Source organism: Pezoporus wallicus, unplaced genomic scaffold (genome assembly GCF_028554395.1).
Source record: "Pezoporus wallicus isolate ANWC-B61680 ecotype Strahan unplaced genomic scaffold, APGP_CSIRO_Pwel_v1 contig_6966, whole genome shotgun sequence".
Classification (NCBI taxonomy): domain Eukaryota; kingdom Metazoa; phylum Chordata; class Aves; order Psittaciformes; family Psittacidae; genus Pezoporus; species Pezoporus wallicus.
In genome coordinates, this window is record NW_026639746.1 from 4371259 (window position 1) to 4386617 (window position 15359).

Sequence of the window (15359 nt, forward strand, 5' to 3'; positions counted from 1 at the left end):
CAATCAGAAATTCCACCCTAGAAGTGATGAACTGACACCATCCCTGATGAAAGAACCTCCTCTGCACCACTGTATCCCAGGCGGCGCTAACTGGAGTCAGCACAATTACAAGAACACTGACAGGCAAAGCAAGCGATGGGAGCATGCTTGGGTCACGCAGCCCCCTAAAGGTGATGATGATCCCGTATTCCCAGGTACTGAACACAATGCCTCCCCTGCTGGAAACAAAGCTGAGAGGCTGAGGAGCGCACACTGCTGAGTGCTTCAGGATTATCCATGCTGTTGGTGGGATCACAGGTCGTTAACATGTGCAATGAGTTGTGGGCCCTATCAGCTTTTGGACAGATGGCTGTCAGAGGGCCCATACTCTTAGCACTGAACTGGTCTGGTCACCCTGCATTTAATTATATGCCTAGTGAGAGACCTAGTGAACCATACCAGAAGCCTTCCTTTTGTTTAGCTGGCTTTCATTTCCTTCTTTTTTTCTGGTTCTGGTTTACCTCTCTGAACTCAGCAATTGCAGGTTTGGTATGAGAGGGAGCAGCAATGCACAGACAAGCAGGCATGAAGGGGACAACGGGGACCACAGCAGTGATCATCCGGAGCCGCAAAATTCTCCTGGAGCAGCTCTGACTGGTGTTACAGCTAAAATCCATCTGGTTTAGGACGTTTGGAGTGGTTGGATCTCACTGAGACTATTTTTGGTCACTCTAAACTATAGCAGAGACTGAAAAGTTTAGCTCATGACTGGCTGGAAGGAAGAGATGAGCCTGACTTGGGATGTCAGAGGCTGTGTAACCGGGGCTAGTGACAGACTCTACCCTGCATGCTAAACCAGGATGAGAGGCAGGAATATTTGTCCTGTGTGAGTGTTGCCTGTGCAGTCACACGCCTGGATGAATGCAATACAGGCAGAGATTTTGTGCCCCTTGCTGCCCCACACAATCACGACTAACGTGCCACTGTCAGGGAAGGCTTGGTAGGGAGGAAAACAAAGAGCCGAGTTTGTTGGAAGGGCTCAAGAGCACATGAAACACGAGTACTGTTGCCTTCCACCTTGTTTGTGAAACACAGCAACATGTGTATGTATGGATGATTTAAAGAGCAGTAAGCTGAGACCGAGAGAAAGAGGTGACCCTGCTTTGTGTACACACAGGGCTTCCTGCAGGTGCCTTGGAAATTCACTGCTTTAACTGTAGCTCACTGACAGCCCTTGAGAACCTCCATGTTTATAAAAATATAAAGCTCAGGCTCCAAATGTTTCTCAGAAAAAGCCCTGGAAGGAAACCCAGGAAATATTTAGCCCTTTATGGGTGCATTGACCGAATGCTCTTGGCAGAAAGGCATAACGGGGTGCAGAAGGGACCAATTTCTTACCTATGGAGCTGAAACTTCAGGCATCTCCAATGCAAGAAAAACAGTCTGATGGCTAGAGGTTATACTTGGTTAGTCTGGAGAAACTGTCTCCCAGGCCACTCCTGGGACACAGCCCCAATTTATCCTCCTCAGGGTGCAGAAGCATTTCTGACTGTCCTTTCAGTTCCCCACATGCCTGTTTCTTAGGTGACTAATGACAGGAATGGCATGTCTTCCTTTCACAGCATTCTTGCATGGCCAGATCAGGCTTTAGGTCCCTGTTCTCATGGCTTGCTTCATCTCACTTACAAAATTCCCTGCACTGGGTCATGGGCTGCTTCTCTGACTGCTTAGAAACACACTGACACTCATCCCAGCCGCCTCTATTCAGCCAGGCAAAACACTCCTGTTTGCTAGCAAAAACAACACAATAAATAAATCAAATAAATTAAAACAATAACCATAATTCATCTAATAGCTCTTGATGTCTGAGGAATTTGGAGCACACTTGAGCCTATGTGAACACAGCCTTGCAGTACTGTGAGGCAGAGCATTACTGGTGTCTCTAGGGCAAAGAAGCAGCAAAAGAAAAGAAGCAATATACCCCAGAGAACAGAAATAGCAGAGGCACAGCCCAGGATATAACCATCAGACTTAGCTCTAGGATACGTGTTCTGGTTCTTACCAGGAATTCCCTGAGAGCATTTACTGTGCCACTATCTCAAGGAAAGAGAAGCGCCTTTCCCTGTGTCACAGTTCTGTAGAAAATAACTCTTTTCTTGCCAACAAAAAGGCTTCATAAAATTTGTATTCATTTGAAGCTGAGGATAGTCAGATGTTACATGTAGCAATAAACACACCTGAGTGTGCTGAGTAGCAGCTCTTAAACATGAATCCTCTGTGCTTCCAAGAGCAAGAGCACTATCAGATAAAGTAAAATGAGCAAAATACAGCAAACATCACAGTCCTATTCAGAAACTTCATTTGGAAGTGCCTAAACACGGGCAGTGGGCTGATGTTTTGTAAGTCTGCAAAGGAAAGTATCTCATGCTACTCATAGAACCAGCCACTCCAAATCACCAGGTGCTTCTAAAGATCTTCTCAGCACTGCAGGTACATGGTATTTTCTGAACAAGGCTTTATCTCCTGGTTGCAGGTTTTCTCCTCGTGAGCGAGGCACAATGATCACCATGCTGTTCAAGAACTTGAAAATCAAAATGAAGTCACTGCACCACAAGCCAGAGTAAACTGGTGCTGTAGCTTTAGAGGAATGAATCTAAAACTGAGCTGTCTGAAGTGCAGGGTTTTAGAAACAGATCTGTCAGACCGGGGCAGTGGATGGACAGCGCTGGGCTTCTAAGTCAAATTCTGTTCTCACTTTTAAGCATTTGGTTTCTGTTGGTAGCAAGCATGGATGGTGTTAAGCCAGCATCTAGGGGACAACTTTGGCTTCCATGTGACACTCCTTTCCTAAAGTTGCACCTGACCTGCACGGATTTGAAATTAAAGCATCTTACTACAAACTGTAGGAGATTCCTACAAATTTCAGTACTACTCCAACCTGCAGATCCTGTGGAGTTATCACATCTAAGAGCATTAATATAATAATGGCTTCTGTGCTACCAGTTTCAGGCTTCTGCTCCTAAAAGCACTGTACCATACTATCCTTCTCATAAGCTTCTTGCATCCTTTTCACAGTAAGTTAGTGAATTTGGCCATTTGTTTTTAATGGGAACACTGTTCCCAGAGCCTTCTTGTTCTAAGAGTTAGGAAATTCATTCTGATCGCTGATCCAAATGCAGTCATGCATAGTGTATGTCCTTTTTTTTCCCTACTGCTAGCAGTGTCCTATAGCTCCTTCCCCTCCACAGTATTTATAGACATGAACTGAAATCCTTTTGAGCCTTTGTTTGGTTAGCCTGATCCCACCACCTGTTCTCATCTCTCTCATGGGACACCCTCTCCAGTTCCCCAATTTTCCTAGCCGTTTTGTGCCCTTCTTCTGATTCAAAACAGTTTTTCCTGGCTGTTAGTTACTGTGTACACAGATTCCAGATGCTGTTTCACTTGGTCCTTCGCTGGGAACAGTTCTTGGAGCTACCTCTCCCCTTACATCCAGGCACTGCAGGTACCCCCTTCATAGCAAACTCATGGTAGTTATGCGTCACTCCCTAAACAGCCTACAGACAAAGTCCTCTACTTTGGCTGCGGAGGTGCTCTGCCTTAATCATTGCTTCCATAGACCTGATGAGTTCCTGAGGAAACCGAGTGTTGGCGTTGAAGCCTTGAGTGCCCACAGCTTCTCTTCAGTGCTGAGAGGGTTGTTCATGTGTTGAGCAGGCAAGGGACAGACCTGGGCCACCACCTCCTGCTCCCCTCCCGTGACCCAGCACATCTATCCTGTCACCATGCCGTGCTAGGGCTGTGCTGCACCAGGCCCCCCGGCCTTCCTGCAGCACAAACAGCCTCCAGAAGGGATGTGGGTTTGCCTGGCAGGAGCCTCATCAGCCACTTGCCCTGGGTGGTGGGAAGGAAGCAGCTCTGCAGGCCTGTCCGACCAGCACCAATACCCCCAAGTGGCAAAGCAATGTGGGCCACTGGCCACAGCGCCCAACAGGGGACTCTGCAGGAAGCAGGGAACTTCCAGGAGATGTGGAAATAAAAATCTCTTGGACTTGTACAAGCTCCTTTTCTTTCTCTAAGCTCAGACACTTCACCAGGTGATAAGGCACAAACTAAAGAGCCAAATGCTGCAATTACATGTAACAGTCAAGCTCTAATACTTCTGGAGCTTCAGTAGGTCAGTTATTTTCTATCACATTAAGCAGCATGGGTGACCGCATGGATGCACATTATGGGAAGGAGCTAAAGCACAAAGCCGCAGTGGAGGCAGTGCCTCCTTGCTGGACTACCCAGAGCGTGGGACTCCAACCACCACACAAGGCTGCAGCCCTTACCCGGTGCAGCCAGACCATCACCGGAGCATCCCCACAGCAGCACATGGGGCAGGGTGGCTGTGGGGCAGTGGGAGAGGCCCTATCAGTCTCAGCCACAGTGTGCAGCTCAGTACAGAGCCCTCCCATCCCGCCCTCCAGCCTGACTCTGGGGGAACACACAGGAGAGGTTTATCTCAGTGTAAATAGGGGAGGCAGGCTTCGGTTGTTTTCTTCTTCAAGAAACTACAGTATTTCTGCTCTTCATGGGCGGGGTATTTCTGCAACTTGTGCGGAGATTAATAATGTTCTAAGGATATATCATCTGTTCCTGAAGACATTACAACCGGTTGTCCTCCCCTGTCCCTTCACCTATTCAGTGACTGCAAGCCCTTGGGTATCCTTTGCAGCTCTTTAATTGATGACCACTTAATTTTGACAGATTTTGGTGTGTTTGTTTCTCTAGTCACCCACTGGTGGCCACCCATTGCAAAGCCCTATGGTCCAAACAAGGAGCATACATGCATTCCAGGGCTCCCTTGTGCAGACAACGCATCCAGTTCTGACGGGGACGTAGCACTGGATGTGCAGGAGCTGACGCAGGAGCCACCTTCCTTATAGGTCAGACAAGAGGTACTCAGGCCTTCAGAGGAGATGATTCAAGACAAGGGTACATAAAGTGAACTGAGGTGACAGGCAGGACCTGGGCCCCAGGGGAAATGCACAGTTGCAGGGTGTTTGCTCCTTAGGCACGAACACAGCTTGGCACCTGCTAAACCACCTCCCAGTGCAGGAAGGCAGCCCAGTGCCTTCCAGAGGGGCTTTGCATACTTGTGACATGATGCCCACTTGCCTATTTGAAAGGAAAACAGATTGCTTCTTGGAAGTATCTGTGAGGGAGCTCAGCCCTGCCAGCAGCAGGGCTGGCACCAACCTGAGGAGGCAAGCGGCTGCCCTTCCCTTCGGCAGGGCATCAAAACCTTAACAAGGTGTTTTGGGGGGCTCCAAATCACAGCTCTGCAAGTAGGAGACAGGCCTGAAAATGCCTCCAAGTGAAACCGCTGTGAAATGCGTGCAGGCAGAAGGTTAGGCTTTGGCTGAGGCACAGGACTGACACTTCCTGAGGGAGCGTACCACAGAAGCTTAAATACCTACATGTAGACACGCTTCCAAGACTCTGCATTTTAGCTGAAATACTGATCTCCATTGTCAGAACAGGCCTCGTACCAGTGAGGACTGATGAGCCCCTGGTCAGCAACCGCAGTCAGCAGTTCTCACCAAGGGTTGTGCCCATCACCCTCCACTTCTGCAGAAGAGCAACTTCAACAGCTCAACTTAACCTTCCTTTCTTCCTTCTTCTGTTACTATTTTCTTCTGCATTTTTCTTCCATCTGCCACTTTTCAGTATTCATTTTCTTCTATATCATCCTCTTCCTCTCCATCAGTTTTCACCTCCCATACAGATCATTTCCTCACTTCTCATTCTTTCCTTAAACGTTTGGTTTTGGTGTTTTTAAAACATTTTATTGCTGTCCTCCAAATCCTCTCCACTGTGCTTTCCCTGAGCTCCCTCCCTATCTCTCATTCTGCCTTGCAACTGCTTAGCCGCTTCTAATGTTTCTGGTATTTCATAGAATCATGGAATAGTTAGGGTTGGAAAGGACCTTAAGATCATCCAGTTCCAAACCCCTGTTATGGGCAGGGACACCTCACACTATACCATGTCACCCAAGGCTCTGTCCAGCCTGGCCTTGAACACTGCCAGGGATGGAGCATTTACCACTTCTCTGGACAACCCATTCCAGTGCCTCACCACCCTTACAGTAAAGAACTTCTTCCTTATATTTAACCTGAAACCTTTGATTAAACATTTTGCTGCTTTGCATCCTTCACAAAGATATTGGGAGCAAGGACTGTGGTCGTAGGTCTACTCCTGGCTGCGGTCTGCATTCCAGCATTGCTTCCATCCCGAGAAGATCCAAGCCCCAGCTTCCATTTTGTCAGTGTTTCAGTTCACTTTAAATTGCTTTTGGTATATTCTAATCAGTAAATACAAAAGCAAAAATGTGTCTTCAACATTTTCTTGCCGTAACATTAACATTCCTGACAATTCACTAATAAATTCCCCCTTCATTATGCTTCATTTCCCTTTAGTAATCTGTTCCTGTTTCTGGGGAATTCTGTCTCATTAATATTTCTAGGTACAAACTCACCCGTAGTTTTTCAGTACCACCACGATGTTAGCTAATCTTAAGCAATTACTTCTCTTTGGTGTGGTGCTGTTTATTGTTGTAATGAGCTAACTGATTAATATTTAGTAGTGCTTCTAAACATACATCTCCTCTTGCCTTTCAACATTTTTGGCCACTGCTCAGTTTTCTTCATGCTATCACTACCTTCACACTAGCTGAAGCACCCAGAACCACAACTAATCTGACAGAGGGAGATGTCTAGTAATACACGAAGAAAGGCTATTTGTGCCATTGCCTGTGATGTGATACCTCCAGCCGTGCATCTCCAAATGATACTCGCTCTGCTTCCACCATATCATATTGACAGTTCACACTCCACTTGTTGTTCAGCTGGTATCATATGAGAGTCTTTTTCCACCTGAATGCTAGACTGCTTGTCAAGTTTCTCTGTCTGGCTGAATGTCTGCAGTGGTGTTAGCTCTGCCTAGATACAGTGTGTGCACTTGCACTGAACGGCTTTCAGCTGAATAGTTCTGCTGCATCCTTAAAATATCTACATTAATTTTTAACCTTCAGGTCAACATGAACTGCAGCTGTACTCATCACCCACTTCCTGTTCTGTTTGTTAGAACACAGTTTAGGAGCTGGTATGCAACACCAGTGACCTGACACAGCCTGCAGCTTAATTTTAGTTAATTTTAGTTGTATACAGCCTTATGAACCATTTTTCCCAAGTCAGTATGAATCCGCACTAACATATGGGCTCAGGTACTATGCTCCAAACAGGCTTGATGGCTGCAGCTAAAAAAGATCTCAGGTTCTTTCCCAGGAGACTTCCCTGAAGTTGACGCAAACATCTGGTAGGCTTTTACTCACAGAAGCCCAGGACTTGTGTTCTTGAAAGCTTCAAACCACTTTTATTGTAAATTCATGGGAAAAAAAATAAAACAGGGAGAGACCACAGGTTGGTAAACTATTACATCTCAGAGTGAAGAACTTGTCCAGTGATGTGCAATCAAATATTGAAAGTATTATCTAAATAAGCAGCAGTTTCTCAATAGAAATCTCATTAAATAAAAAAAAAAGAAAATTATTTCCATATTTACAGATTACAAGGCAAATGTATCCTTAAAGCATTGTTTTGTATTTAGCAGGTTTATTTCTTCGAAATAAAAGAGAAACGGTTTGTATCTAAGAGGGTACTTTGGAAGCAGCTTGCTAGACAGTCTATGTTACCATCAGTGAAGGGTTGAGCAGCCTCCCCTCGACCACCGCAGTGCTCTGCTTCGTCTGTTGTCCAGGCTTTCACCGAAGGGCTTCTGGTACCTCCACCTACGAAACGGGGTGGGGTGGGGTGGGAAGGGTTTTCATTACATTTGCAGTACAGTCTGGATGGCAAAATTCCTACCAGAGACACACCCCCAAGAGCCCTGTGCTATGTACGCATCATCTCCTGCAACAAGACTGAACCGGGGAAAGTACCCCACTTCCTGTCAAAATCGCAGTCGAACAGAAATTGGTGTGCTCAGAAAAGTCCAAGCAGAAGAAAGTCTCCTCCCAAGTGCTTCCTTATGCTCACATTTCTAAGAATGGGGTTTTTAATTAAATATACCTATACTAAAATTAATGGAGCTTGTTCTTAATCTATGCCCAGAAACAGGACCTCTGACTTACCCGCCTTAATTGCTTTATGCTGCTTGCCCGAATTGCTTCCATAAGGTTGTCATGGAGAGACCTTTGTGGGGTAGAGGGACGGGTGGAGGGTTGTGAACCTTCCTCTGATTTTCTGTCTGAGACTGATTTTAGAGAATCTTTAATTTCTTTCAATATGCTGTTCTCATGTTTTTTGCCTTTTTTGCCTTTTTTCTTTTTCTGTCCATTCTGTAAGGCTTTTTTTGAGCTTTCTTGCTCTTTGATTACTTCAGCTATATTCCTGGTTGGTGCCTTCTTCTCTGGAATAATGGGGGGAGGAGGAGGAGGTGGAGGAGGTGGAGGTGGAGGAGGAGGTGGGGCTGCAGGTACTGTAGGCTGACTTTTCACTGGTGGTGCTTTCTTAGGGAGATTTGGAGAGGACCAAGGTGAGTTCTTAGGTGACACATAAGGTGAGGACCGAGGTGTCCCCTTCTGCAAGGCTTTGGTCTTTGGATTGATGGCTCCGTTACAGCCAGACTCTTGTTGCCGTTGCTCCTGCATACGCTTTTGCCTTTGTTTATCCATATTTCTTGTCAGGATACTTGTCATGCTCATTCTTGGGCCAGCAAGGTCAAAGTGGTATCCAAGCTTGACCAGAGTTGTGTTCTCTTTCAACAGTTTAACTATGTCCATTTCCACCTGGCTACCCATGATGTGCCTTTGATTGTGGAACCGCAGCTCTGTTAGAACCTTGTTATTCTGCAAAGCTCTCATGATGGCCAGCACTCCTTTGCCTGTGATAAAATTTGACTCAATATTCAGACTAGTTATGTGCTGATTTACCTTTAACATACCAGCAATAGCTATTGCAACGCTGTCATCAGCATGTGTGTTAGCCAAGCTGAATGACTTAACCACTGTGTTGTCCCTCAGGGCTTGAGAAAAATGTATAAGCATCTGTGAAGTGATATTTTCAATGTTGTTCAGATTGACCTCTGTGGTGTCAGGATCATTGTTCCGGACTTTTTCCAAAGCATCCTCAATAACTGTTGGATTCCCACAAGGGTGGATGGCACTGCTTTTTAAGCTCAGATTATCGGCTTCTTTTCCATCATGGCCATTGAGTAGGTTCTCACTGTCCTTTATGCTGTTACACTTTCTGCGTCTTATGTGGTCAGAACTCCTGCCATCCTCAGGTCTTTTACTAGCTGCAGCATTTTGCTCTTCCTCATCCTCATCATCACTCTCATCTTCATCTTCCTCCTCATCTTCTTCTTCTTCATCCTCTTCAGTATACACCTCCTCAGACACTTCGCTATTGCTTTCTGTGAAACACTCTTCTTGGATGTCTTCTGAATTGTCTTCTTCTTGCTCAGTATCCTGGACAGGAATGTAGGTGTGTGTGTTAAACATAATTGCAGTAATGTAGCTGCTGCCTTTTTGCATAAAACCAATTATCTTGAAACTATATAGGTTAATGTTGAAAGTTAAAAATAAATCCCTAGAAACAGAGACAGAAGAATAGCACCTAGCACGTTTCTAACATTATTTCTTTCATATTCTTTAGAAGACAATGTTCAGAATAAACTGGAACCATTGTACTCATGTCAGTGATTTCTGCCAAGAGAAAAATTGATAGAAGATATTGCAACGTAGGCATACTTCATGTTTTCTATGTATTGGCATGTCCACAAGGGATTTCATTTGGATCCTTGCCAGCAGAAACACAAGACAGCAATTTCAGAATGGACATGATCTATGAGCAACAAGTTCCTTCATTTCACAAGGATTAGACACCTGTGCCAATGCTCAGACTCCCTTGCATGTGTTAGCACATCTGAAAAGGTTAAAGACTGCCATGATTTAGAACACAAAGAGTATCTGCACATGGAAACATGGATATTGATGTAGAAAATAATACAGAATTGTAGGAGTCATGTCAAAAAGTCTCTGGATGCACTATGCGGGCTATGCACACTCAGAAGCTATTTGTGAAGAAAAGATTCAGACACATTCCCACAGGTAACAAGTAAACAGATGTCAATAATCCCCAAATTTCTTCACGTTTCCTAAGAACTAAGACTGTTGCAGGTCAGCTGTTATACTGTAACTCCTGGAATCATAGATTGGTTTAGGTTGGAAGGGACCTTAGAAATCACCCAGTTCCAACCCCCTGCCACAGCAGGGACACCTTCCACTAGACCAGGATGCTCAAAGCCCTGTCCAACCTGTCCTTGAACACTGCCAGGGATGGGGCAGCCACAGCTTGTCTGGGTAATCTATGCTAGGGCCTCACAGCAAAGAATTTCCTCCTAAGGTCTGACCTAAATCTCTCTTTTTCCTTAGGCGCCCACTGCTGAAGACATCCATTAATTAACCTTCAGCCGACGTTCTAACTCACTGCCTGCAGAGTAGACTGATTGTTTACCTAAACCCCAGGGTTATTTTAGTGTGTTTGGTGGGTGCCAAGAAGGCAAATGTGGAACCATTTCTCAAAGATCTGCCTGATCTTTGAGATCAGGCAGTTAACGGTTACAGCAGCAGAGACAATTCTTAGTGCAGAAGTACCAGCAGGTCTGCACGGCAGGAAGGTCTCACTCTCCACCTGGGAGACTCCAGAAGCACGGCAGTGTTGTATTGGCCATGACTGAACCCACATGCTATGACAAGCCTTAAACCTCTTGCCCGAAACAATTTCCCATGTCCTATTTTGTCTACTAGGCAAGCCATAGCATATGCCTTTTTATTTACATTTGTAAATGTTTATGTAATTTTGGATGAAATACAGTCGTTCTGTGTGCAGTACTTTACTAGCATTCATGTTTTAGTCCTTGTAAAGTACTAGAGAGTGTTTTACAAAGTGAGTACACTGCAGTGACACAGCAATTCTGTTTTGTGCTTCTGGAAAACAAAAGTTACTGACATGACAAGCTATTTTTAGAAAACCTGTGCAGACTTAGATTTGCTTAATTATCTTGCTCTGAAAATGCAGGGAAAGGTTAAAATAATAGTAATGGCAGATTTCATGGTAATTGCTTCACCATCATAAGTAGAATTCTCTGTTGGGACACACACAAAGCAGACATTAATTGTAATGTTTGCAGAAGCATGACTCTAATGAAACAGGGCATAGAGCTGTTCCAGCCTGTTATTCTGAAGTGTTAAGTGCCTGAAGGGCTTGCAGGGTCCAGCCCTGTTGCTTCTCCTGTGTATCATGTGTGGGAAGGCCCTTACTCTGAACGATGCTGTGCTACATAAAGAAACAGGGCTGTGTTTAAGCCAGGTTTATTATAAGACTCAGATTTATATCTGTAGCTTCTATACATAACTGCAGGCTTTCAAAAGCTGAAAATATCAGGTATCCAGGAACCTGTCTGCATGGCTATGCTTTTATCTATACAGGAATACATAACTACAGCCTTCAACAAAGCTACAGATGAGAAGCTGGTGCCTCTAACTGGACTGCTGATGTACTCAATGACACTGAGTGACATTTCTGGGGTCAAAGGCGGAATTCAGTTTCCTGTCACACACGTTGTTTGGCGTCATAACAACCTGCACAATAAGTTTGAAATCAAGTACTCTTTGCAGAGCCATAGAGTTATGCTCTGTTATTGTGGCAGCATTTCAGTACAGAACTGCTACAGGGCTACATCTTACTTTGCAGGAGTAACTGAATGAAAAGTTAGGACTGAGACAGTTAATGCAGAGAGGTAGATATCTCTACAGGGCAAGTCCTTCACCCTAAAAGGCTATCTGCAGGATGTTTGCCTTCTGGGAGGGCTGTCCTCTCATCCTAACTATAGAAGGAGCACAACCAACCATCTTAGATAAGGTCTACCTGTCAGAGTTTGAGGGCAAGAAAGTTGCTTCCAAGAAACTCAGAAGGAGCTTCCTTACTGCCTTCATTGGAGAAAACCCTGATGCCCTCTGCATCAGCGTGTCAACATTTTCATATCTACAGATGCATTTAGGAACTTTCTTCTCAGATCAAAAACCATGGAGGCTTTTGCAGGCACTTTAAGCCAGAACCCACCATAATACTGTACAGACATGGAAACTGAAAACTCCTGCCTCTCTGTAAGACACCAAACTAGACCTGTTCAGAAGGGGTTTTGGAACTGTCCAGGTTTTGAGTTGCAGGCTCAGCTGGAAATAAACATTAATCTTGCCATTGCCTCCCTAGGCCTTGACAAACAGGGAGTGAAGCCAGCGTCTGCAAGCTGATACTAACAGTCTGATGACAGCTAGTGGTCTGTGCGCTTGCCTGCAAAGACATTACACCACCATTCATGAGCAAGTGACACTTATGTCTAAAGAAAACCTGCATATTATTATTATTACTACTGTTATCTAATTTAATCCAGGTGACTTTGCTCCAGGAAGCTATTTTATCTAATGTACAAACTGCAATTATTTCCCTGCAAATGAAACAAGCTCCTGAATCAAGGCTGTTAGAAGTTATGAGTTGTTTCACCATGTTTGTCTTTGTTGCATTGTTTCCTACTTAAACATGGGAAAACACATTCTTATAAGGAGAGCCAGAGCTTGGTATGAAGCAGTGCTAAACATAAAAAAGCTATTCACGACCTTCAAGCCCCGGCTTTACTTTGAAATTGCATGGAACCAGGGTGGAAACAGAACCTCTTTCTGATAGAGCTCAGTCTCACAAATTGTTTTAGGAAGAACCCAGGGGATGCTGACAAGGATATCAGCTTACAGTGAGAGCGCTCATTGCCTGCTGGGGCTGAGCCCTTCACTCCTGCCCAGCTGCACTGTTCATTTCCAGTTCAGGGATCAGCTATTACTATTAACACTTTTCTTTTGCAGGATAAATTACCCAGCAAGCACTAATGGGTTGTGGAGGTTGTTTTTTTTTGCGGGGGGAGAGAGAATACAGATAAATGGTTTGGCTTACCCCAGGTCACTTTTAAAATAACTGACAGCTACCCCCTGACTACAGCTGCCAGAAGACTCCCAAGCCAAGGATCCTCAGCAGGAACAAGGCAACGTGCACTCCTGTCTGCAACACAGCTTCTTCCTTCCAGCAAGCATGAAAGATGGCAGCCCCTTACTTGACTTCAGACATAACATGTATGCAAAATTGTCTTCCTCACCTGCTTCTCAGCAGTAAATACTGGGGTTTTTTGAAGGAAGAAGCACTTTTATTAGGTTTTAAACAAAATCAAGTGTTATTCAGAAGCCCACATCGCTACCTGGCAATAAGTTCTAAGATGCCCTTTCAAATTTTTCCTGTATTAATCACTAATGATAGTTTTTATGGGATTTTCTTCTGTTCTCAACTGAGCATTTAAGTTACCTCCAGATGGAGCAAAAACTCTCTGAGCTAATTTGCAGGCACAAAAGCATGGCTAACAATGTTCTTAGAAATGCTACAAGAGACTGAAAGAAAACAGCCAGCGAGAACATGCCAGGGAAGAACAAACCCAAATATTTATAGGAAACAGCAAATGCCTCAACGTGTTACCTTGTCACATGCACCCAATCTCTCTTTTTCCAAGAGTTTCCTGGTCTCCCTCTCCCAATAGGCCATCAGCGCTTCCCTGCTGAAAGTCCCTGTCGGTGTTTTTTCCGTCTGGCTCTTCTGCCGCTGTCCCACCGGCAGGTTACGGTCAGGCTCTATGTCCTCCAGCTCCCGTTCCAGCTCCTTGAGCTCCTCTTCAGTGAGAGAAGCGAGGAGCTCATCTTCATCAATGTCTTCATATTTACTGAGCTCTCTTCTGTAGCCAAAGGTAGACATGCTCCTGCTTGGTCAGGCTGGTACAAACCTGCAGTGACTAGACATTCAAGAAGGCTGAAGCAAGCAAGCTGTGTCTCGTTTGGTCAGCAACTGTTTCCCTGTGTCGCAGAGACACCCTTTTAAGAGTAGTCATCAGGGGCTTACGACAATGCATGGAGGGATGAAAGCATGCGCCGTTTTAAGCATCAGACGTCAGCTAGACATCTGAACAGCAAGAATGTCCCAACAGTAGTGTTTGCAGGTCCCTTAAAGAGGGGGATTATTGACACACTGGCTATGGCCATATTTAGAGCAGGCAGCCAGCAGGAGAATACCAGCCTCACAGACAGGGGGGAGGCAGCAAATAGAACCCTGAGTGCATTGACACCGACATTGTGTCCAAGCTGCAGTAGAGAATGAAAATCCATTTAGTCCTGAGCTACCACAGGGGCTGTAAATAAACCACCCTTGCTGTTGTTCAGACTTCCTCTCATTTTCACGTCTTTCTAGCAGAACTGCAGTGTTATCCCACCAAGGTGCTTGCAGGAGGCTGGGATCGGTAGGAAGGTTGGTGTGTGACAGCACCTGTGGGAGCATTGCTCCCGCAGTGTCACGCCTTGCCTGTAACAAATCATACAACTGGATTGTTTATTAATTGCCCTTTGTTTTTTCATGGATGATCAGAGGGAGAATCAGACGGACAGGTCCATTTGGAGCTCCAGAGAGATTTTCTTTCACGCAGAGAATTGTGCTGTGCTGGAGTGTGAGCAGATTCCCCCAGAGCTTTAGGGGGAACCAGCCCTGGGTGGGCAGCGGGGCTATCTTCATCACTTCTGACAGAGCCTGGCAAATGAAGGCCTCTAGTGGCTGTTTTAGTTATGGCTATTACTTGCTGTGGCTGACTAATGTGCAGCTGGAGAGCGTCCTTCAATTCTTAATTTCAAATGTATTTCTACATTCATGTCCGCTAATAAGTGATATAATATTCTGATATTTTTGTAGACAGGTATATTCCAGTGTAAGAAACTACAGAATGAAATGTTAAACTTCACTTCTTTTCCCTATAGCAGTGAATGATTGTGAACTAGCAGTGTCTTCTAAAACACGCAGCAATATTTGCTAATCTGTGTTGTGAGAGAGGGGCAAGGAGAGGAAGAGAGAAAGACAGAGAAAAGGTTGGTTTTGGTACAGGAAAGAAGGAGCACATTTATAACAACATGTAGCAACGTTATTAAATTATAATACAGGTTGGGTTATATTTTAGATACTCAAGGCAGTATTTAAGGGAAATGGGAGTGAAAATAATTTGAAATATTGTCCTTGTCCAACATCATCTCTTTTTAGTTAGTACCGATTGGGTACCTGAACTTATGTAGATGTTTAGCCAAATTGCTCAATTAATTTTACTATTCTGCATATTGCTGGCAATGGAAAGAGGAGATTGAGCATGATTTGCATAACAGATTTGATAATAAATTTACATTTTTCCTTTGATAATTTTTCTAT

General features: G+C 44.8%; 1 protein-coding gene across 1 annotated transcript; it reads right to left on the reverse strand.

The window, feature by feature from the left end:
- Positions 1–7370: 7370 nt before the first annotated feature.
- LMOD2 (leiomodin 2) lies at positions 7371–14139 on the reverse strand. Its single transcript, XM_057415829.1, has 3 exons — positions 13602–14139; positions 8156–9493; positions 7371–7813 (listed from the first exon to the last, which is right to left on the reverse strand). Exons 1-3 carry the CDS (start codon positions 13872–13874, stop codon positions 7787–7789), a joined length of 1638 nt encoding a protein of 545 aa, XP_057271812.1. The 5' UTR covers positions 13875–14139; the 3' UTR covers positions 7371–7786.
- Between the last annotated feature and the right edge of the window lie 1220 nt (positions 14140–15359).